Genomic DNA, 21,406 nt, shown 5'->3' on the forward strand with positions numbered 1-21,406 from the left:
TCCACATGAGGGCGCTCACGAATAAGTGCAGAATGAATAGAGGTCTATGGAGCTGTACCCCTCAAATCCACTTTTCTCGTGATATCATTTTTTGCCCAGAAATTTGAATGTTGCATGCAAAAGAGGGGGCAGAGAAAATACAAACCGCTGAGTATTATATTTTTTGAGTCACTTATTTGTTCCAAAAAAGCCTTTCAAATGCGTCAATGACGTCATTCATTCATTCAGCAGAAAGCTAGTGTGTTGTGGGCAACAACGACCCAACCTGTAAGAAATCGAAAGGACGTAAGTACTCGTTCATTCAACTTTTGACCTACAATGACCATTGATCTTGCAGAAACCACAATCCAATCTTCGATTTTTCAACGACAACCAGGTGAAAGAGACACATTTAGCCGTCTAGCTCCATAGACCCCCATTGTTTTTGCACATATTCGTGATCGCCCCTAGCGGAACTGCAGCAGGTTGCAGGTACAATGGAGTTAATAGGGAGTGATCCGACTCTCCGTAAACGGGCTCTGATTAAACTTATGTCATTGTTTGTTATGGCTTAATTTTCTTCCTTTGAAGTGTTTTGTTTGTTATGGCTTAATTTTCTTACTTTAAAGTGTTTTGTGTCACACATTATACATGAAGAATGTGCTGAACAAATAAAGGCTACTTAGGGCTTGCAACTGCAGATTCTAACGTCTGTAGGCCTATGCCTTCTCTCAATATTTGGGCAAAGGTGTCGCAACATTATACTCCAGAGACAGAGAAAACAACGTCATGACAATTTGAAAGTTTTCCCCGCACAGCAGTTGTTGTAGGCTAGTAGCCTGGTGGAGCTACACACAAACCTCAAACTAAAAATCACTATTTACAACAGTAACATTATTTGAAAGAACGGTTAATTTGCATATTAGACTCATTCGGCTTCATGCAACGTTTACATTGTGTTAAATCCAGCATGCGTCATTTTCAGCCAGATCTGCGCAGCGATACATGAAGTTGAATAAATATTATCTCAGATAGAATCTCATGATGTGAAGCAGAGCTATCATGGAATTTTTAAGCTTAATGCAAAACAAGTTTAAATAATTTATTGCCAAACATAATTTACACCACCTCCAATAACTCCTTGAAGGGCCATTTCCTCTCCCTACTGCTTACAGTACAAAAACTTAAACCATTCTCAAGAAAATGTGTTGCTATCTGGGAAAACTCTTCACTTGGTGCAATTTCACCATTTATGATTCTGATACCATCCTAGCAACATCCAAGATTTTGCTAGGGGACAGTGTCCAGAATGTTGAAGAGATGGTATCAGAATCTTAAGTTTCATGAATTTGGTTGAAACAGAGCAAAAATCAAGAATTTTTGAATGCACCATGTGAAGGGTTTTCCTAGCCTGACGTAGTAGGCTACTCTAGTCAGAATATGAGTCTGATACTGCTCCATTGGGACATAATTATGGGGCGTGTTTCAACCGATACAGGGGGGAATGCCTCTGCACTCAATTGGATATACCTAACCAATCAGAGCAACGAAATAGCTTACCGTAAGGTGTAGGAAGAAAACACACAAACCATCCTTCTTCTCCACAAATGCCTTAACATTGTTTTATGGTCTTTTGTAAAAGTTAGTGCCGTCTTAAAAGCCATGTATCCTTCTAGCCACAGCGTTCTTGTTTCAAACATAAGCCTAATCTAAGCGTGCTCAGATGATGTGATAGACCAGGCGCTGTTGCTTACCTGTCCATCATCGTAAAGCCCGATTTGATTGGTCCACCCGATCTAGGGCGAGCATACTTGCTCCACAATGGAGCAATGCCAGACCGAACTTCCCGACCTCAAATGTTGTGGGCGGGACTAAATTCGGAATGGCACCAAGGCTAGGGTTTTCCTAGATCACATCACAAATTAGAAAACATGTAATCTCACTAGTTGACTGATCATAATAAATTATAGACACAAACTCACCATGGTACTGCATATCATTCATTATCCAGTGCTCTGTGCTAATCTGACCTTTGCTGTATACAAGCCAAGAAAAAGGATACGAAGGCATTGACCTCTGCCTCAAAGTACTATAGTGGATTAAACTGGGTTTTATCCAATTGATGTTTAATAAATAGTTTCACTAAAGCAGTGGTATTCATTGATTTTACTATTTTACTTCCCCTGGGGATCAATAAAGTATCTATCTATCTATCTATCTATCTATCTATCTATCTATCTATCTATCTAACACAAGAGATACACTAGATTGGTACATGATTTTCTGTGTTCTTACTGGCGTGGTCTTGTAAACGGTATTTGGCTGATGCCTTTGCTTTTATTAAGAGTCTGTTATGTCTCATTCTGAACAATAACCAAGACATAGTCAAGGCCACAGTTACCAAGGCTTTGAAAAAAAAAAAAAATCAACATGATAGGAAAAAAAAACAGCAAAAACATAAATACAATTATAAACAATGATTCACTGTTTATTGTGGTCTAGCACTTCATCTCAAAAAAACAGTCCTTGGATAAGCCAAGGTCACCTTCCAGTTGATTTGGGGTCTATTTGCTGCCTCCAAGTCTGTATGCCCTCCCACCCCCTGAGGGAGGACACAGCTCATTCACGAAACAGCATCCATGTCTGCCGCCGAAAGTCTTTATCGTCCCAGAACGAATTCATTACTGCAGTTCATAGACGAGACAAGCCCTCCACACACAAGAAGGGTCGTGTGAGTGTGTGTGTCAGGGTTTTTTTACAGGACGGGATTTAGAGTGTGTGTGAGTGAGTAACAGATGTCCTTGTGGAGGGCAAGTGTGTGTGTGTGTGTGTGTGTGTGTGTGTGTGTGTGTGTGTGTGTCTTATGGGGCCATCCAAAATGGCATGGATTGCGGTGCCTGTGTTTTGGGACGTGCCGGTTGGGGAGGGGGGTTTCGGTACACCCCCAGAGTCCATCCTGAGGAGAGGGAGGAGGAGGAGGAGGAGGTGGATGAGGAGGAAGAGGAAGAGGATGTCATGGCCGAGTTACCTGCCCCGGCCGGTTTAAGAATTGAGTGGTCCTCCTCTTCATCAGACGAGTCTCCGGTGTAAGCCACCAGTCCTGTCTTCAGACGCTTCACAGACGGTTCTATAAGGGGGGGGGGGGGGGGGGGGGGGAATGACAAGACCGAGAGAGGGAGAGAGAATAGAACATACAAGAGAGAAAGAAAACCCAGGAAAAACAAAACAAGCAGGCACACTCATTAAAAAACAGACGATTTGGCATTAGGTTGGTGAACAGAGAGAGACAAAGTTAATCAAATAGCAGTCATTTTGGAGCACAGACGTTTGGTATTTTTTTGGGGGGCGACGGGGGGAAGCAAAGGCGCGGGCAGGGGTTGGTCGCCATTGGTCAGGAGGAGGAGGCAAAAGTTCAGGCCATCCAATCAGGAAGCGGCAACAGAGTGATTGACGATGTCCATGGGCCAACCCCCCACCCAGCGTCCGTACGCCAGCAGCGTCCGGCATCCCCCCAGAGAGACATGGAAGAGAGAGAAGAACACAGAAAGAGAGAGAGAGAGAGAGAACACAAAACAGAGGAGAGAGGCACGTTAGTGCGGGCGGACCACTCAGCCACAGGCTCGTCGTCAGTCTGATGACCTCATCAGAGAGGGACGGCTGGCTGCTGACACCAGCCAGTGGAGAGAGGACTAGATGGAGAACAACTGGGGGAGGGTGATGTGAGGTCCACTATACTGCTCTGACCAGGATCCACCCCCACCGCACAGTTAGCATTTAGGAAACATTTCCACTACAAATAGCCTCATGTCAGACATCACAACTGAGTCGTACACTTTGTGTCACAAGAGTCCAACTTCAGTCTTCAGACTTCACATCTCAGATGCAAAGTGATGTGTGGTAGAACAGCCCGTACCGAGACTCGAGAGAGTGACCAACTCTGTAGTGGACACAGCCTGGCCTGCACCTGCAGAGCTACAGAACAGAGGCCACTACAGAGTCAGTAGTCGTTTTTACACTAAGATCGCACAACATTAACGGGAAAAGAAGACGTCTTTATGCCGCATCGTGTCTAAAAACGAGGCGAAAACATTGCCAGCCACATCGTACCGCGAGTGTTTACATACAAGCCGGCATATTGAGGAGCCAGGACCAAATAGCAAAATAAGTATAAGTATATATACTCTTTTGATCCCGTGAGGGAAATTTGGTCTCTGCATTTATCCCAATCCGTGAATTAGTGAAACACACACAGCACACAGTGTACACACAGTGAGGTGAAGCACACACTAATCCCGGCGCAGTGAGCTGCCTGCAACAACAGCGGCGCTCTGGGAGCAGTGAGGGGTTAGGTGCCTTGCTCAAGGGCACTTCAGCCGTGCCCTTGTACTGGTCGGGGTTCAAACCGGCAACCCTCCGGTTACAGGTCCGAAGTGCTAACCAGTAGGCCACGGCTGCCCCAGAAGCGCGACGTGAAGCGCGACGTGCAATATTGGGTGTAAAGATGAGTCAGATGTAGGCTACAGTTATGTTAGCCATTCATCTACAAATGCTTTTATTATGCATGCCAGAAACTGCATATTATACTATGACAGTTTTTAAGGGTAAAGCCTGCTATTGCAAGTTTTGGGCCAGGTCCATAGGCTCTATAGGCTACAACAAAGTGTTTCTGGAGAGAACGTTGAATTTAGTCAGACCTGTGTGATAATAGAATATGGCCATCTATATCTTTAACTAGCTCATATCAAGAATGCCAAACAGAAATGACAGGGGACTAACTATGGATAACTGTGGATAACTTGTAGACCATAAAGGTAAGAGTCCATTGTCATTACATTTAGCTGTGTTTGCTTGTTTGGCTGCATAGCATGCTAGTTTGTTTGTTAAACAGTGACATTAAGCTATGTTCGTTAATGTCCAGCTTCTAAATGTTATGTGGCTAACAGTAGTTATCATGTGATAATGTAAAAGCTCAAGGAGTTCATGCTTTGTTTTATTGCTGGATTTTAGGATAGCCTATATGGCAACCGATTGCATTCCAACCTACAGTCAACTCTAACCGGCGTTAAATAACTGGAAGCTTTGTGGATTTAAAGATTGTGGTAATGTGTGTGACGTCATGTGCTATTGCTGCTCGTCAGATTTTAAATCTCCGGTGGTGGGTTTGACATTTGTAGTGTCATCAAAACACCCGCCCAGATTCCCCCCATTTGGCCTTAACGGCATTTACACTGGTGCCGGAATGAATTGTTTCACCTTTATGTCTACTCTGCCTGGTGGTAAAATTGGCGGGACACTTCGGCAAAAAGGACAGTTATTGCAGTGTTCTGCAATAAAAGGTACATACATTTGCGGGAAATACGGCAGTGTAAAAGGGGCTAGTTAGTATCTGGGTAACAGCAGGGGTGTCTTCCACCACACAGCCACAAACACCAGATCAGGGCCAGAGGCTGCAGCCATGTGGGGCAGGAGCAGAAAACAGTTCCACTACCTACCTACCGAGCAGACTCCCTGTGGGGAAAACAGCTCCACTAACTAATCTATCTATCTATCTATCTATCTATCTATCTATCTATCCATCAGCCTCTACTGAGCACTGACAGGGCGGGGAAGTGGGGCACCTAGCAGGGGTGAACTGGGGCTAACTCAAAACTAATCTCTAAGTTAATTAAGATAACCCTCGCTCAGATACAGTCCAGGGGCAGCAGCTGACCCTCGCTCAGACACCACCCAGAGGCAACAGCTGACCCTCGCTCAGACACAACCCAGAGGCAGCAGCTGACGGGGCAGTGGGCAGAGGGGAGGGTTGGGGGTTGTGGTCCTTACCGGGGGCGGGGGCCGGTGGCCTTCTCTCCTCCAGTTTGGGCGGCCGCAGTCCTCCGTTGACTGGCATGGGTGGCGGGGGCATTAGCTGCCTACTGGAGGGTCAAACACCAGTGGAATCTCAATCTCAAGCGACATACTCATTTAATTATGATATTTTAAAACACATTATCGTCACTGTATCAGACATGTTAGACATGAAAGTTACAGTAATTGTTGATTATTGATCAACTGATCGATCAATTGATTTCCTGAACACAGGAAAGTGTATTATACTGAGTAAACTAAAACTATATGTGTAGTTAAGGGTACATTCAAGCTACCATATGTGTGTGCACTACCTACAATCTTTTAAGATAATTACGCAATCATGGCACCATGTACAGTGGAGTACCCTCAACCACTTGTACAGGAACACAAAATGTCCTTCATGTTGTCCAGCACAGGCTGTGGTGCAGCAGCAACAGCAGCAGCCTAGTTCTGGTTCTGAGTTTTGGTTCTGAGGCACTTACCAGTCCCTCTCTTTGGGAGGCCCAGAGGAACTAGAAGGCGGGGGTCCTGAAGACTCGGGGCTGCCCACAGAGAAGCCTGCACCTAAATTAGTCATATGAATGGGTCCATGCTATGAGCAGAAAAACACAAATGACATTAGCACACACCCTCGTCTGGTGCCTTGTTTTGCCATTACTGTCCTAAGGAAAAGACCTCTGGGGCGGAGCCAGTGGACACGGGCCACTTATGGGCCACATACGGGCCAAAGCAGCGCAGGCTCCACCCCAGGGTCAAGTGTGCTGAACGAAGCACTCTTGTCTTTATACTATAAATGGACACTAGGGCTACCAGCTTTTACTCCGTATGTGTGACTGTAATAGTGTTGCATTTTGTCTTATCGGGTGTATGTGTCCGCTGCACAAATTTAAGTTCCTTATGGAAAATAAAGTATGTTGAATCCAATTTGAATTGAAGATGAGATACACACAGCTAATATCTACAAGGATGACAATGCAATCAAACACCAAGGATTCAGCTATGCTGCAATGGGAAACACCCGTTTTTATTCAATACACACAGCTAGCAACGGCACCGATTATATTCCACCCTAAGCAAAAATCTTGAATAAATAATATGCAATTAAAAGGCAATCCATGTTTTATATTCAAATAGTCAGTTTTCGAGGCTGCAGTTTAATTGTGGCTGAGGCATCCGTCATAAGCCCCAGGAGAGACAGGGCTGAAATAAAAATATTCTCTGAAAAGAAAGAGAAATTAGTTCATGGATCTTGGGACGGATCTCAGCACGGTTTTGCACGTGCAACACTGCACCTCCTGAGACAGTTCAGTGTGTGAGACAGGTGGGGCGATGGATCACCTGGTATCCCAGAAGGCCGCTGTCCTGCTCCTCAGGGACCTCCTCTGTGAAGCGCCGCTTCTGTGGGGGGTTGGCCAAGGACGAGGGGGGAGGGGCTTTGTGCGGAACTGGAGCCACTGGGGGGAATGGAGCCGGAGGGAGCTGTGTGTGTGTGTGTGATGGAGGGTGGAGACAGTAAAAGAAAGTCAATCAATAGTTAATAAATAGTCCAATTGTCAATTATACTGTATACAATCAATATAACAATATACTGTCAAATCTGTATTACATACAGATAAAAACGGAGTAAAACAATGTAAATTGGTGGACTACAGTGGAATCATATCGAAAGGCTTGTGGGCAACAGGTGCTGCTGTTTACCTGAGGCATGACGGGCGGCGCAGGGTTGATGGGGTACTGAGCGCTGGGCGGTGGGATTGGGGCAGGGGGCGTCCCAGGGGGCATATGTGGGGGTACAACATAGGGTGGGGGCATGGGCTGAGGCGGGGGCATGGGCATGGGGTAGCCTGGAGGCTGGTAGCCCGCAGGGGGGCAGTACGGGGGATGGGGGGGCAGGCCGTTGACTGGGGGCGGCTGGATGAAGCCTGGCAGAAGACGAGACGTAAAGAGGTTAGACTCACTAGCAGACACACCAGCAGATCGGGAATTCAGAACTGGGACAGGTGTGTTGAGCTCTACAGTAAAACCATTATTTTGGTTCGAGGGCTGCAGACGCCCTGTATCCCGAGTCTGCAGCATGTAACTTGTGTCTGTGCCCACGTCTGAACCGAGCATGTTACCTTGAGTGGGCACCATGGCCGTCATCTGAGTGAGGAAGCGAGAGTACTCGGCATGCACCTGAGAGAGAGAGGCAGAAGAGAATGCAAGGAATGACCCTTTTCATGAAAGCTAGCTTTGGGGCAGCTGTGGCCTACTGGTTAGGGCTTCGGACTTGTAACCGGAGGGTTGCCGGTTCGAACCCCGACCAGTAGGCACGGCTGAAGTGCCCTTGAGCAAGGGACCTAACCCTCACTGCTCCCCGAGCGCCGCTGTTGTTGCAGGCAGCTCACTGCGCCGGGATTAGTGTGTGCTTCATTCACCTCACTGTGTGCTGAGTGTGTTTCACTAATTCAAGGATTGGGATAACAGAGACCAAATTTCCCTCACAGGATCAAAAGAGTATATATACTTATACTTAAGATATGCAATACAGAAGCAGACTCCTTTCTGTGTCAACACAAGGGCTAGTATTGCCATACTTGGGCCATCATTCTGGACTGAATCAACTGAATAATTCCTTTCGGTTGAAGTACTTTCAACATAAAATCAACAGATATTATGCTGCACTCCTGAGTGAAAGTACATCTCTCCCTGAGTGCGAGGGAAAGACCTGTGTGTGTGTGTGTGTGTGTGAGTAAGTGAGTGAGTAAAAGAGAGAGCATCAGTGTGTATGTAATATATTCTGTAGGTACTTACTGTCTGTAGGAGGTTCTCACACAGAGTCTTGGCTGCAGCCAGGCCCTCGGGTTTGGGGTGACTAGAAAACACACACACACGGTTAATTAGCTCTTCGCGTCACTTTGACACTAAAAGTATGATTCTATGTAATGACTGTATGATATCTGTACTGTCCCTGTGTATATCTGTGTGTGACTATGTATTTAGAGATAAGCAGGAATATTATGACTGCAGTGTTTCACTGTTCTGCATGGCTGCATCAGTAGCTATCTGCTCCGGATTGCCAGGTTGCCACTAATCAGAGTCTGATTCAGTGTAGTCCACGTGAGATTGGATGACCAATGCCATCTCCTGTCAGCCTGGAAGGATACTTTAACCCTAACTATGTACAGACCTATATCAATGTACACTAACGGTCAAAAGTTTGGGGTCACTTAGAAGTTTCCATTCCACTCCATTATAGACAGATTACCAGCTGAGATCAGTTGCATTGTTTTTTTACATAATTGCAAAAGGGTTCTCCAATGTTTTCTCAGTTAGCCTTTTAAAATTATATCAGATTAGTAAACAGAATGTGCCTTTGGAAGATTGGATGAATGGTTGCTGATAATGGGCAATGTAGATTATTGCATTAAAGATCAGCCATTTTTTTTCAATTATGTAAGCACATTTTGTATTAACAGTTTTTGCAATTATGTAAGCACATAATGTAATCTGAAAACTTCTGCCCTAATAAAAAACAAAAGCAACTGATCTCAGCTGGTATTCTGTCTATAATGGAGTGGGACTGAAACTTTTGACCAGTAGTGTACGTAAATTCTATACATTTACTGGCCTATCACATGTGTTCTAGACTTGAACCAACCTTATGTAGATGTACATGGGTTCTAGACTTGAACCAACCTTATGTAGATGTACATGTGTTCTAGACTTGTACCAACCTTATGTAGATGTACATGGGTTCGAAAGCCTCTCTCCCTGAAGCTGGCTCCAGGCATCCAGATCCCTTCCCCCTGAGGAAGACCTTGGCCCCCGTCTCCGTCTGAATGTGCTGGAGGAAGGAGCAGCCGGGGCCCTCCACCTTCTCCTTCACATTGAAACCCTGGATAGCATGCTCCAGGCCCACAAACAGCTTGTCCTGGACATAGTGCATCTGAGAGAGAGAGAGAAAGAAATAGAGAGAGAGAAAGAGAGAAAGAGAGCGAGACATAAAGACAGAGAGAAAGACAGAGACACAAACAGAGAGAGAAAGACACAGAGAGAGAAAGACACAGAGAGAGAGAGAGAGAGAGAGAGAGAGAGAGAGAGAGAGAGAGAGAGACAGAGACAGAGAGAGACAGAGAGAGACAGAGAGAGACACAGACAAGTTAAAGGAGACAGAAAACAGACAGACGGACAAAGGTAAACAAGAAATGAAACCATACCATGTAGAGACCTGGCATAAATTAACGTATTATTTAAAGGCATTGGCTTTCAAAATAAGTCAGTAACCTACTGGGATGACAGCTATGGTGAAATAGAAATGTAGCATGTGTGATGAGAGCCACATCACTCATTTACTATGGTTACATTTAGAGAGTAAATGTGTCTTCTGTGCACGTGGTGGTGGTTTGTCTGGTTAATAGCGAGGTGGTGGAACCTCACCCCGGACTGGAAGTGTGGTTTCTGGCCCATAGGGGGCAGCGCTGGGGGAGGGGGCTGCTGGTAGACGGTGACTGCCGCCGCACTCGAGCTGGTGGCTGCTTTCACCACACCGTTGGTGATGATCTCCTTGATCTTATTCACCGCTCCTATGTACACACACACACACACACACACACACACACACACACACACACACACCACAGGGTTAGTCACACTCACAAGAAAACTAAGTGTGTAATTATTGCATCTGGCCGTAGATTGATTAAACTAAAAACATATACTTACGATCCACTATATCTCTGGTTTGTCCTTGGACGTGAAGGTAAAGTGGACGTTCACTGCCAATAGCAAGAAATAAATTACACTTAAAGTATTGTTTGACTTTGCATTTGATTTTGAAGTAGCGGTTTTCAGCCTCAGGTTTATGACTCATAACAGTACCACGCAGCACACAATTACTGTCAGCTGAATCTGGTACAGGAGACCAACCTGCCAGCCAAACCAACCAGCAGAAGCAGCACAAGCACAACCAGCTACGATAGCGAAGCATAGCATATTATATTATATAAACCAAAGCCCAAGCACTGCCCTCAACCCAAATTGGCTTCCTGTCTGACATCTGATAAACCAAACCACCTGTGCCAAGAGCTCCATTTGCACTGAGGGCCTTCAGCACCAAGACTTTTGGCTAAAGTTCCGAATGTGTTTGTGCCGTGCTTCTGTGATTAGGCCATATACAGGGTTCCTACACATTTTCCATTTCAAAATTCCATACTTTTTCCATACTCAAATGTTAAAACTTCTCGGTAGATTTTTCTGACCGTATTCTAGATATTGTCAATGGAGTGTTCTACTAGCATTGTGAAGAGCTGTATAATAATGTTTATTATTAACTTGTTAGCCCTTAGAAAACACTTGCCCATTGTTGGATACTTTTCGATGGGGAAGTACTGTGTTGGAAGGTGCACTCACATTTGATACAGCATACTACATATGTTGGAGACTAGTGCACTGCTGGCAGAGGCCTCAGAAATCACCGGAAACAGTCAAATTTGTTTACAATAACAGTTTCAGATAATGCAGTATCCATGTCTTGGTAACTTTTACAAAATCAAAAAGGTCTATAGTGTTTTAGCCGAAAATAGCAGAGCTAGGTATAGGGCACGTGCATAGAACTGGGGTTTTCAATTAGGTTTTGGTACCAGGGTCCCCTTGTGGGAGAGATTTTTTTCTGATGTGGACTGACATCTTAAGCTACACAACAGTAGGAATGGTTTATTATGACCTTAGTGAAGTGATAGTACTGTAGATGCAATAGTCTGGAAACACAAATATTTCTCCATACCCTTGTTTCTTTTTTCCATACTTATCCAGACCTGGAAATTACTAAAATCAAATTCCATACTTTTCTAGGTTTTCCATACTGTGTAGGAACCCTGCATATACCAACAGCAACCATAAAGACACTGTACAACATTCCAAGGACAGAGAATTGAAATGGAGCCAAACCAATAGCAACACACAATAAATGGAGCAATAGACCGTTTCTACTTTCAACCTACAAACACACTGCCTGCTGAAGCTGGGCTTGTAGCTAAGGTATGAGTTCCTGGAGAAGCCCTGTTTAAGCCCATGCTATGTAAGGTGCAAGCGCTTCCTGGGTCAGGAAGTCAGAGGAAGTCAAGAACCAGGTTTAGTCAACTGTGTAAACCAGGCCATTCTGACAGTCAGCCCACCTAATCCACCTGCCACCATACTCACCTTGGTAATGCCTTGTTCTTCTCTTCTACTGTCATATAGCGCCCCCTAGTTGACACTGCAGCACCACTCACTTTACTGATCTGTGGGTAACAGAGGGGAATACTACTCCAGCGCTTCACTGAGTTAAGCCAACACTTATCACAGAGCATCACCTAACATAGTTGAAGTGGTATCAATGGTAAGTTTGACTGTAGTTGGAGCACTAACCTCGTCTTGTGTCTGTCCCCGGGTCAGAAGATTGCGGCAGGTGAGAGGCACGTCATTAATCTCCACCTCAGCTACCACCAGGTCATCCTTGGCTTTCATTGGCTGCTGAGGCTTACCAGGCGCACCCTGGGTCACAACAGGAAGGTGAGTGTTAAAAAGTGAGCGCATCGGAAAAGAGGTCCACAAGATGGCTAAACACACCTTTTCTACAGCGTTCAAGTACATTATGTATTTAGTCAAGAGCTCATCACAGCTGTTAAGGTACTACATGAAATCAATACACTCTTACCTTGTCCACGGGCCCAGGACCGCCGATCTGAGAGGGCTTGAGTTTGCCCTTTGCCACCAGCATGGCATTGATCTTGGCGGCTACGGCAGCGGCCGCATCCAGAGCCCCCGTTGGCGCAGCCTCGGGTTCCCCCATTGAGGCTAGCCCCGGCTGGTCCCACTTGCTGCGGCGACTGATGCGAGATGAGACGAGACGAGACGAGACAGGTGTATGTCAGTACCGCACCCTCCAAAATAGCAAACTTTTTCTTACACACACATCCTTTTCTTACACACACACTTTTTCTTACACAAACACCCTGACATCAATGCACAAACACAGACCTTTGGTGACCAAGTTAACTGTAATCAACTTAGCAGCTAAGTTGACATTGGTAATCAGTTGCAACACGTTAGCACCTATCCCTATTTGATGTCCATCTGCCTGTAGATTAACGTTAGGTAGTGACGCGCTGTAGTTCATGTTAAATTGAGACGTAATATATATATATATATATATATATATAATACAAAATTAGCAATCTAGTAGACGGCCTGAAAGACATAACTAGCAGGGAATAAGATCAGAGCTGGCTGTAACAACTGATACCGTTTTAGCTCAGGTTAGCCCAGCTACTCTCGCACCTATCGCAACACCCACTTTGGCTAAAAACAGCTAGCTGTTAGTTAGGTAGCAAACTGATTATCTTGACCTTTGAAAGTCATTACTAAGTCAAAATGTAAATGGCAGGGAAGGTTACTACCACGAGAAGCAATCTTAAGTAACTAGCCTCTAATTACAAACCATCTCTTTGCTTACTTTTACGGCAACGTTAGCAAGTGAACAAGTAACAGGACGCTAGCTAACGTTAGCTACTCCGCCATTAACGTTAGGCGTTCCATTTAACTGAGAAGGCAAGTGTTATGCCATTAGCTGCTAAGCAGTGATACAAATGTCAAAGCTGTTGCCACACTCACCCGCCGTTTGGCGTTCCACCATATGACATCAATTTCAATTTCTTGTTCAATACACTTCTGCAGAAAATTCAAGCTACCATTGACTGTGTACACATTCACTGAGGTGCTCTCTAGTTGCAGCGCCAGCAACTCACTGAGGTCAAAAGAAACATGTTCACTTCCGGGTTAATATGTCGTTTTCATTACATAGAACCAGATAGAACCTCGCTGATAGAACCATGTATGGATTTGTCATTTACAGTCATGGCAAACAGGTATCCGTCCCCCATTTTAGACCTTAATATCATGTAAGATATTTTATATGTATATGCAGGCCAGCCATTACAAATAATGGGACAACATTGGCCAAATGTGACCCCTTATCTACATTACTCCTGCACCACCAGACAAACCTATACCTTTGTATGGGCATGCATTCGGTTTTTCATAAAGTCTCATAAAATGATAAAATTACTTCAGAATATCATTATGTATTCATTTATATTCAGTCAAAATGAATGTAATAATCAAGTTCTTAGTTTCACAGTGTTTTATTTGTCACAGTGGTAGTTTTCAAAATATAACAAGGCTGAGCATGGAATGGTATGCAGAAATAAATCATGTAAATGAGTAGTGTAATATTTGTGCAAAAACATTGAAATGTGTGATTACTGAGTGGAAAGTGAGATTACTGAAACAGTAATATCAGATGACCTCTCTTCTCTTCTCGGCCTCTGACGGGTGCGTCTGCTTGAACTTAGAGATGCGGTCTTCCATGACAGGCCTGAAGTGTCTAACCAGCCCCTGCAGGATGGTGACAGGAAGGCAATATTAATGCGTGGAAATCACATAATAAATTGTAAAGGCACTCTGAACTCTTACCATTAAAGATGCAGCTAGCAATCTGGTTTCAGTTTCACAAAAGGTTTTTGATATTTGAGTTCAACAGTCAGTCAAATGACACGCCTTCTTGCTGTGCATATGTTGATTGGCTGGGATTGCTTATTGGGATTGGGATGTCTTGATTTATTCTTGAACACACAACTAGAGAACCGTCAGGTAAGTCATGGACTGCATGTTGTATCATTTAATTAAATAATTTAAATAATACTATATTATTATTAAATAGTAAATAATATCTCTACTTCTATGAACACACCATGCATTGGTCATAATGCTGTAAAGCAACCAAAAAAGTCTCGCTCTACTGGAGAAACAGGCCTTTTGTCTTCATATACTTAGTGCCACTGAAAAGAGCATGAGACTGGCCCATGGTGATTATGTCAATGTCTCCCTGCCCTCGCCTGTACTGCCCAGGCAACCACCCATCTCTGGACAGGTTTACCTGCCTACTGTTCCACCTTACAGGAGCCCCCAGCTTACCTGCACGGGCCAGGCGGCCCCATCTCCCAGGGCGCAGATGGTGTGACCCTCGATCTGCTTGCTGAGTTCATAGATCATGTCGATCTCAGAGTTACGAGCGTCGCCTTTCACAAAGCGCCACATCATCACGTTCATCCAGTCCACACCTGATGGGGACACATACAACATGAGTGTGTGTGTGTCATGTTGCACACACACAGTGCTTAGGTGAATTACAGTTCCTTACCTTCCCTGCAGGGGGTGCACTGGCCACAGCTTTCATGCTTGTAGAACTCAACCAATCGGGCAATGGCCCTGATGACATCAGTCTGGGAAAGAAGGAAATACAGTTCAGACTGAGAATCCTTCTGTGGTTTTAATTAGTAAAACAACACAAAACACGTAAAATGCACAGAATCAGTGTTCTTTGAAACACTGAATTTCGGTCGTTGCTTTAACCTTACCGAAACAGATACGCATGCGAGTTATGTATCCACCACCTCAAAAACTCCAAAGCTGCTGTCAGATTATGTTCCGAGGACACAAGTTTCCTATTGTGTATCAACAACACTCAATAACAGTTTATGTGATGTGTTAATTACAAAATGTCTTCCCTAACATTTTGACAACAGCTAGTTGTGAAGTAGGCTATTCAATTAGACCGGTTGCTTGTGAGACTCTGTGGCTGTGTACACCCGCTTCCTTATTTGGGTTTTGGGTTGCCAGGTTTTATGACAGAAAGGTTTCAATTGAAAGTAAGTGATTGTATATGTGTAGGGTGTATTTCATACACAATCTGGCAACCTGGGAAATGGTCAAACTAACAGAAAAAATGAATGGATCAGTCATTTTAAAATTAAGTCTGAATGTCATGCAAATTACGGGAGTTTTCCGGGAGAAATAACAAAACGGGAGGACGCCGGGAGATGACCTTGAAATATGGGAGAAACCCGGGAAAAATGGGAGTGTTGGCAGGTATGATGTATGGGATAGCATATTTCTTATGTACCGGTAGTATTTTTAACACACCACATGTCTACAATGTCGCTTTTGTCTTTGGGCCCCATCTATATGAATGTCAGTAAATGTTCACACCATAACAAGATAATAAAAGATAGCATGTCTTGCCATAGAACTGGCACTGGCAAGGAGGTGGCTTGACTCAATCTTTTTGCAAGTATACTGTATGCAAAATGTGTTCCTCCTATATATATATATAATATATATAAACTCCGTATCGTAAAATGATTGAGTGAAGTCTGCTCCCATCCTTGTGTGGGACGGAGTCACGGAGTGGGCCTTGAGGAGCTCACAGATTTGTCCATGACGATGACAGCAGCAGTCCCCAGAGCAGTCTCTGCGCGTACAAGGTCATCAAAGTCCATCAGGACGTCGTCACACACAGAGCGGGGAATTATGGGAGTCGAGGAACCTCCTGGGATCACACCCAGCAGGTTGTCCCATCCACCTCTCACACCACCTGGCCAATCACAGAGCACGGCAAGGGCATCATCATCATCATCATCATCATCATTAACATCATCATGGTTATGGTTATATGATTCAGCAGCAGACGCTTTTGTTCAAAGCAAATTACAAATAAAAACAGTACAATAGTAAAACAGTTTTAAAGTGTTGGTTAGACTACATTAAGGAAAATAGCAACAATAAACAATAATGTCAATGCAATATATTATAGTACCTGCAATACCTATTACTGTCATTGCAGGTACTGTCATTCAATGTAAAGATAAGGCACACACAGCATGTACTACCAAATACACACACCCATACAACTGACACACACCTGCATGCTTCTCGATGAGTTCTTTAAGGGAAATGGACATTTCCTCCTCCACAGTGCATGGTGTGTTCACATGACCTGAGATATTGAAGAGCTTGGTCCCAGAATTCCTCTCTCTCCCAAAGCTAGCAAACCACGTGCCGCCTCGGCGACAAATGGCAGGTGCCACGGCAACCGTTTCCACATTGGCGACCGTCGTTGGGCATCCAAACACCCCTAGAATCCCAAACAGAGCTGTTGCAGTTCTCAGATGTCATGGGAAATGTAACTCGTTCACAGGCCACACAGACACAGAACATTTTGACATGCAAATAATGTAAATACAGTGTTTCCCACAGAATTGAATTCTATTTGCGGTGGTAGGTTTGCAGAATTAACTTGAATGCAACAGTTATTAGCAAATTAGTGCAGCGTGGTTATGATGCTAACCAGATTTAAGCACAATGTTGTACAACCTGGAAAATCATTGTGTGGTGGTCAATGTTGATATTGTGGTGGGCCGCCACAAATAAGTCAATGTATGGGAAACACTGTTAATAGTAGGTCACGGAAGAATGCGATTGAGTAAGACCATAGCTGTTGTTGTATCCACAGAAATAGATCAACAAAACGGTATGGAGGAACTGTAATTCATTATGATTGTATGACTGAATGGTATCCACCCTAAAAAGCATCACATCCCCCTGAGAAGCATGAGGCCAGGATATAAGCAAACAATTAAGTATGGCGCTTAAGGATGATCTCTATTATATCTACAAATCATCCTACTTTCTACTATCTGTGGTCACAGCACTGCAGCTGCAGTAAATTCACCAGACGCTGTGCAGGACACTGTGCAGGAGTGAGATGTGCAGGGCCTTGCTGACCTATATCTGCGGGGAATGGTGGCTTGAGACGAGGCTTCCCCTGTTTGCCCTCTATGGACTCGATGAGAGCCGTCTCCTCCCCGCAGATGTATGCTCCGGCCCCCCGCATCACAAACACGTCAAAGTCATACCCTGAGCCACAGGCATTCTTTCCGATCAGGCCTGCCTTGTAGGCCTCCTGTATCGCCACCTGCAGGCAAGGAGTAGAAGTGTTTGACATTTCTCATCACCCATTCTTCAGTAATATTGACAGATTTTCACCCTTGAGTTTTTATTCTGCATCGTGTAAGAAGGCATTGAAGGTCTTTGATGGTATAGCATATTCATAGCTAGTGAATCTTTTTTTGAGAAGTGCAGCACCTGTAGGTTGGAGGACTCATTGTAGAACTCGCCGCGGATGTAGATGTAGGCGGCGCGTGCGCCCATAGCTTTGCCCGCCACCAGACAGCCCTCCACCAGCTTATGGGGGTCGTGGCGCATGATCTCGCGGTCCTTACAGGTGCCTGGCTCCCCCTCATCCGCATTCACCACCAGGTACTTTGGCCTGGGGGAGAAGAGATGGTGTGGGGGCCAGGAAAGTAGGAAAGGTAGGAAGGAGGCAACACAAGGTAGGGAAGAAAAGACAGAAAGACAGAAAGAAAGAAAGAAAGAAAGAAAGAAAGAAAGAAAGAAAGAAAGAAAGAAGATTTTCTGGTTTTACAAAGAAACCAATCCAACAACAATTCAATTCAAACAATCTACCAGCAATTATAAGTAAAAGGCTGTTTAATCACAGTTGCTCATTAAAGCTGCCAGGTCAGCTCTCACGAGTGGGATTTGGCAGGAAAATAGGGAATGGCAGCCAGGTCTAATGGGTCACAGTGGTGTAGCTTGCCTAAACAAGAACTTGACGATTTTGGTGGTATTAGTGTGGTGCTAATGTTGTGGTGACTAACTGTAACCCTTAATGATACCTGAATACCTGAATTCCTGGTAATAAAATTACCGCACAGCTGGAATATTTATACCACTATCCAATACATTTATGCATATTTATGTTAAAAAATAGTACTCAAGTTAAACTACTACAAAGAATGGCCAACATTCCTCAGTCAAAAAGAAAATGCTTCAATGAAATGACCAGACGTGAACCCTAATTCTGTACAGCTATTTGTTCTGACTCATACAGTAAGTGGGTTCCCAGCTTCCACCTTTGTACTCTTGAGCAAGGCACTTAACCCTGAGTTGCTCTGGGGAGAATGGCTCTTGTAGTATAATTAACTAAGTCACTTTGGATAAAGGCGTCTGCTAAATGAATAAATGTAAATGATGTAATGTAATCTGTGTTCTAACACAGTGTATAACTCGGCTATTGTAGATTTTACTGAATTATGTCCAGTATGGGAAAGACTGAAGAGTGTGCGTACATCATATACTCTATTCACATAAAATAAGACTCAACAGCACTATGCTGTTTTCTATTACCATAAAAGATGTAAATATGCACCAGAAGTGAATATTAAGTTAAATAGCAGCATTTCTCTGTAAAAGCCGTCTGTGTGTGTCTTTAGGCCACTGACCTGCCATCGCTGGGTTTGTTCATGAAGCTCCACTTCATTCCAGTGGGGAAGCCGGCGCCCCCCCGCCCCCTTAGCCCCGACACCTTCACCTCATTCAGGATCCACTCGTGCCCCTTCAGCAGGATCTCCTTCGTCTTATACCAGTCACCCCGGCTCAGCGCCCCCTTTAATCTGGGAAAGGAAGTGCAGTGGAGGTCAGTGTGGACTTAATTCCAGCCCAATTCATGCAGGTCGATCAATCTACTGTATTCTGCAAAAATTGAACTAATTTTTTCAATTTTTTTTATACAGGTAAAGGGAGCTAGGCTTACTCAAAGCAGTAGAAAATTCTTCACACCTTCTACTACTCTGGCTTAAATGTGTAAGGGACAGCCTTATCTTGTAAATTATGTTCCTTTTATCTCTGTAATGGTGGCCACCTTATTTCAGTAAATTATCTTTGCCACAATGAATGTTGATAAAACAAGAGTTGTCGAGCTACAGAGTCTTTCTGGGCTTTATATTGACTGATGTCAGCCATGTTATCCTATCAGACTGATGTTGAACAACTTATACAGCTAGCAAACAATTATGCGTAATTTAAACACGTGGTTTAAAATGTGTACACATGACAGACAGAAAGACATGGGCAGAACAGACCAGACAGCTGTCTAAGGGTAGTACTTGTCTTACTTGCAACAGTTCAGTCAATGAGTAAAGAGCATCTTCATTGTCTAGTTGGAAGTTATAAGTGTTCACGTGACACTTCCAACAAATGCTATTGTTCATTAAGCTTGACAAAAGAGTATAGTCAACAGATTTTGACATGTTTTAGCCATATGTTGTATGTGTCAGAGGATCTCTCTCTCTCTCTCTCTCTCTCTCTCTCTCTCTCTCTCTCTCTCTCTCTGGGTAAGACAGAAAATGTACATGTAAATGTGTTGGGTCATACCTCCAGTCATGACGTCCATACAAGTTGGTAAATATCCTGTCTTGGTCACTCAAGGGACCAAATTTTGTCTTTTTTTGTTTCTCCTGAGGGAGTCACACAAACACAATTAAACAAACTGCCCAATTGCAAACATCAAACATCAATCTTTCAAAAGCCAGGTCTGATGGTGCTGTCATTTGGGCTAACATTACCTGAGGCTTGGCAACGGTGCTGTAGCGGAATGTGAGGGCTGCAGGGCTGCGAGAGGTTATTGCCACTGAGTGTGCCCCTGCACTTATCGCTCTGCGAAAGCACAGCATCCTGTCCTGCGGTGGAAACGAGAGGAGGCACAAGAAACAGGCACCGTGACTCACAAGAGAACCAGCGAAATATTACTCCGCATTCAGTGGCAGTTACAAAGCTTGATGTAAAATATTTAGCGAGGTAACAATACTAGTCGGTGTTGAATACATGATGTTTCTTTATGGAACACGTAATGATGTCGTAATGACGTTAGCGTTAACATGAAATGTAGTTTGTTTTATTATTACACTTCTACAACGACCTGGAAACATAGCACCACCTGCCTACTCTTAAATCACTTCTGCTTGTGGCCTATTAATTAGACCTCTTATTTTAACCCATTTGCATAAGTAGAGTATGTGGATTAAGGGCAATCCGTCACATCAACTTCATGTAATTCCCCCAAATGAATTAGGATATTTTTTTAAATACTTAGTTAGCTAGCAACTTAACACAATTTACCTTAACGTTACCTGCTCTTTAAATAGTACGTTAACGTTAACCACCCATGAAACACTTTATGTTCTAAGTTACAGTGTATATTATAATACAGTAAAGGAAGGTCAATAAAATAACTTTTAGGACAGAGTTAGCAGGATACAGTCCAAATGAAACTTGATGAAACCCAGGATGACACAACTGTCCATGGCATCAGGGCGCGAGCTAATGCGAGCTAGCTCGTTAGAACTTGAGACACAACTTGAATGCCCCACTGTTAAACCTGCCTTTAATCCCCATTCACCTTCTGGCGCACACACAGACTTGGGACTTAACAAACCATTAGTGCTCTTTTATGATGTTTAACTGCGACATAGTTTCGAATAGAATTGAATAAACACAGTGAGTTTTATCAGCTAACGTTACCTGCAAAATCATCTTATACCTAGCAAATCTAATTTCACTTCGTTACTCACCACAGGATGTAGGCTGCACTTCGCCGAAGATCTATTTGTGTTCTATCCGGCTTTCGGACGTCCCACGTTAATACCCACGCAGGTGTCCCGGAGAATTAAAGGAGCGGTCTGGTAAGATTGGCTATCGATTCACATAGCCTAGTCTACATGTTATGAATCCTAACAATAAATTCACTGTCAGATTTATTTTACGATGTTTATTAGACAGCAGGAAAACTCTTTTTTTTATATATATTTAATTTATAGGA

At 43.9% G+C, this 21,406-nt stretch overlaps 2 protein-coding genes across 7 annotated transcripts; both read right to left on the bottom strand.

The window, feature by feature from the left end:
- Positions 1-2,441: 2,441 nt before the first annotated feature.
- On the bottom strand, positions 2,442-13,604 carry khdc4 (KH domain containing 4, pre-mRNA splicing factor). 2 transcript variants are annotated; one of them, XM_042108503.1, is made up of 14 exons: positions 13,462-13,604; positions 12,506-12,677; positions 12,217-12,342; positions 12,010-12,089; positions 10,534-10,586; positions 10,249-10,394; positions 9,546-9,757; positions 8,623-8,683; positions 7,947-8,004; positions 7,528-7,751; positions 7,168-7,308; positions 6,312-6,421; positions 5,803-5,894; positions 2,442-3,106 (listed from the first exon to the last, which is right to left on the bottom strand). In XM_042108503.1, exons 1-14 carry the CDS (start codon positions 13,488-13,490, stop codon positions 2,841-2,843), a joined length of 1,770 nt encoding a protein of 589 aa, XP_041964437.1. In that variant the 5' UTR covers positions 13,491-13,604; the 3' UTR covers positions 2,442-2,840. The 2 variants fall into 2 exon arrangements, with proteins under 2 accessions (XP_041964437.1, XP_041964438.1); XM_042108504.1 differs by lacking the exon at positions 13,462-13,604 and adding an exon at positions 13,304-13,380.
- Positions 13,605-13,975: 371 nt separating this feature from the next.
- On the bottom strand, positions 13,976-21,248 carry LOC121721515 (NADH dehydrogenase [ubiquinone] flavoprotein 1, mitochondrial-like). Of its 5 annotated transcripts, none has more exons than XM_042108513.1 (11): positions 21,159-21,248; positions 20,154-20,267; positions 19,963-20,045; positions 19,032-19,202; positions 17,833-18,016; positions 17,473-17,662; positions 16,610-16,822; positions 16,116-16,282; positions 15,050-15,131; positions 14,824-14,969; positions 13,976-14,244 (listed from the first exon to the last, which is right to left on the bottom strand). In XM_042108513.1, the coding sequence occupies exons 2-11, from the start codon at positions 20,259-20,261 to the stop codon at positions 14,146-14,148; spliced, it is 1,443 nt and encodes a 480-aa protein (XP_041964447.1). In that variant the 5' UTR covers positions 20,262-20,267; positions 21,159-21,248; the 3' UTR covers positions 13,976-14,145. The 5 variants fall into 5 exon arrangements, with proteins under 5 accessions (XP_041964447.1, XP_041964444.1, XP_041964445.1 ...); XM_042108510.1 differs by lacking the exon at positions 21,159-21,248 and adding an exon at positions 21,109-21,157; XM_042108511.1 differs by lacking the exon at positions 21,159-21,248 and adding an exon at positions 21,023-21,044.
- Positions 21,249-21,406: the final 158 nt, after the last annotated feature.

Source organism: Alosa sapidissima, chromosome 10 (assembly GCF_018492685.1).
Source record: "Alosa sapidissima isolate fAloSap1 chromosome 10, fAloSap1.pri, whole genome shotgun sequence".
Taxonomy (NCBI): domain Eukaryota; kingdom Metazoa; phylum Chordata; class Actinopteri; order Clupeiformes; family Clupeidae; genus Alosa; species Alosa sapidissima.

Coding starts and splice junctions, on each gene's coding strand:
- khdc4 (XM_042108503.1), bottom strand. CDS start 13,490: ATGTCATATGGTGGAACGCCAAACGGCGG. Junction 12,678..13,461: donor GGTGGAACGCCAAACGGCGG/GTGAGTGTGGCA, acceptor ATCTCGCATCAG/TCGCCGCAGCAAGTGGGACC. Junction 6,422..7,167: donor GCGGCCTTCTGGGATACCAG/GTGATCCATCGC, acceptor TTCTGCTCATAG/CATGGACCCATTCATATGAC.
- LOC121721515 (XM_042108510.1), bottom strand. Junction 19,203..19,962: donor TATGGACGTCATGACTGGAG/GTATGACCCAAC, acceptor TTCCTTTCCCAG/ATTAAAGGGGGCGCTGAGCC. Junction 14,245..14,823: donor GGGCCGCCTGGCCCGTGCAG/GTAAGCTGGGGG, acceptor ACCATCCTGCAG/GGGCTGGTTAGACACTTCAG.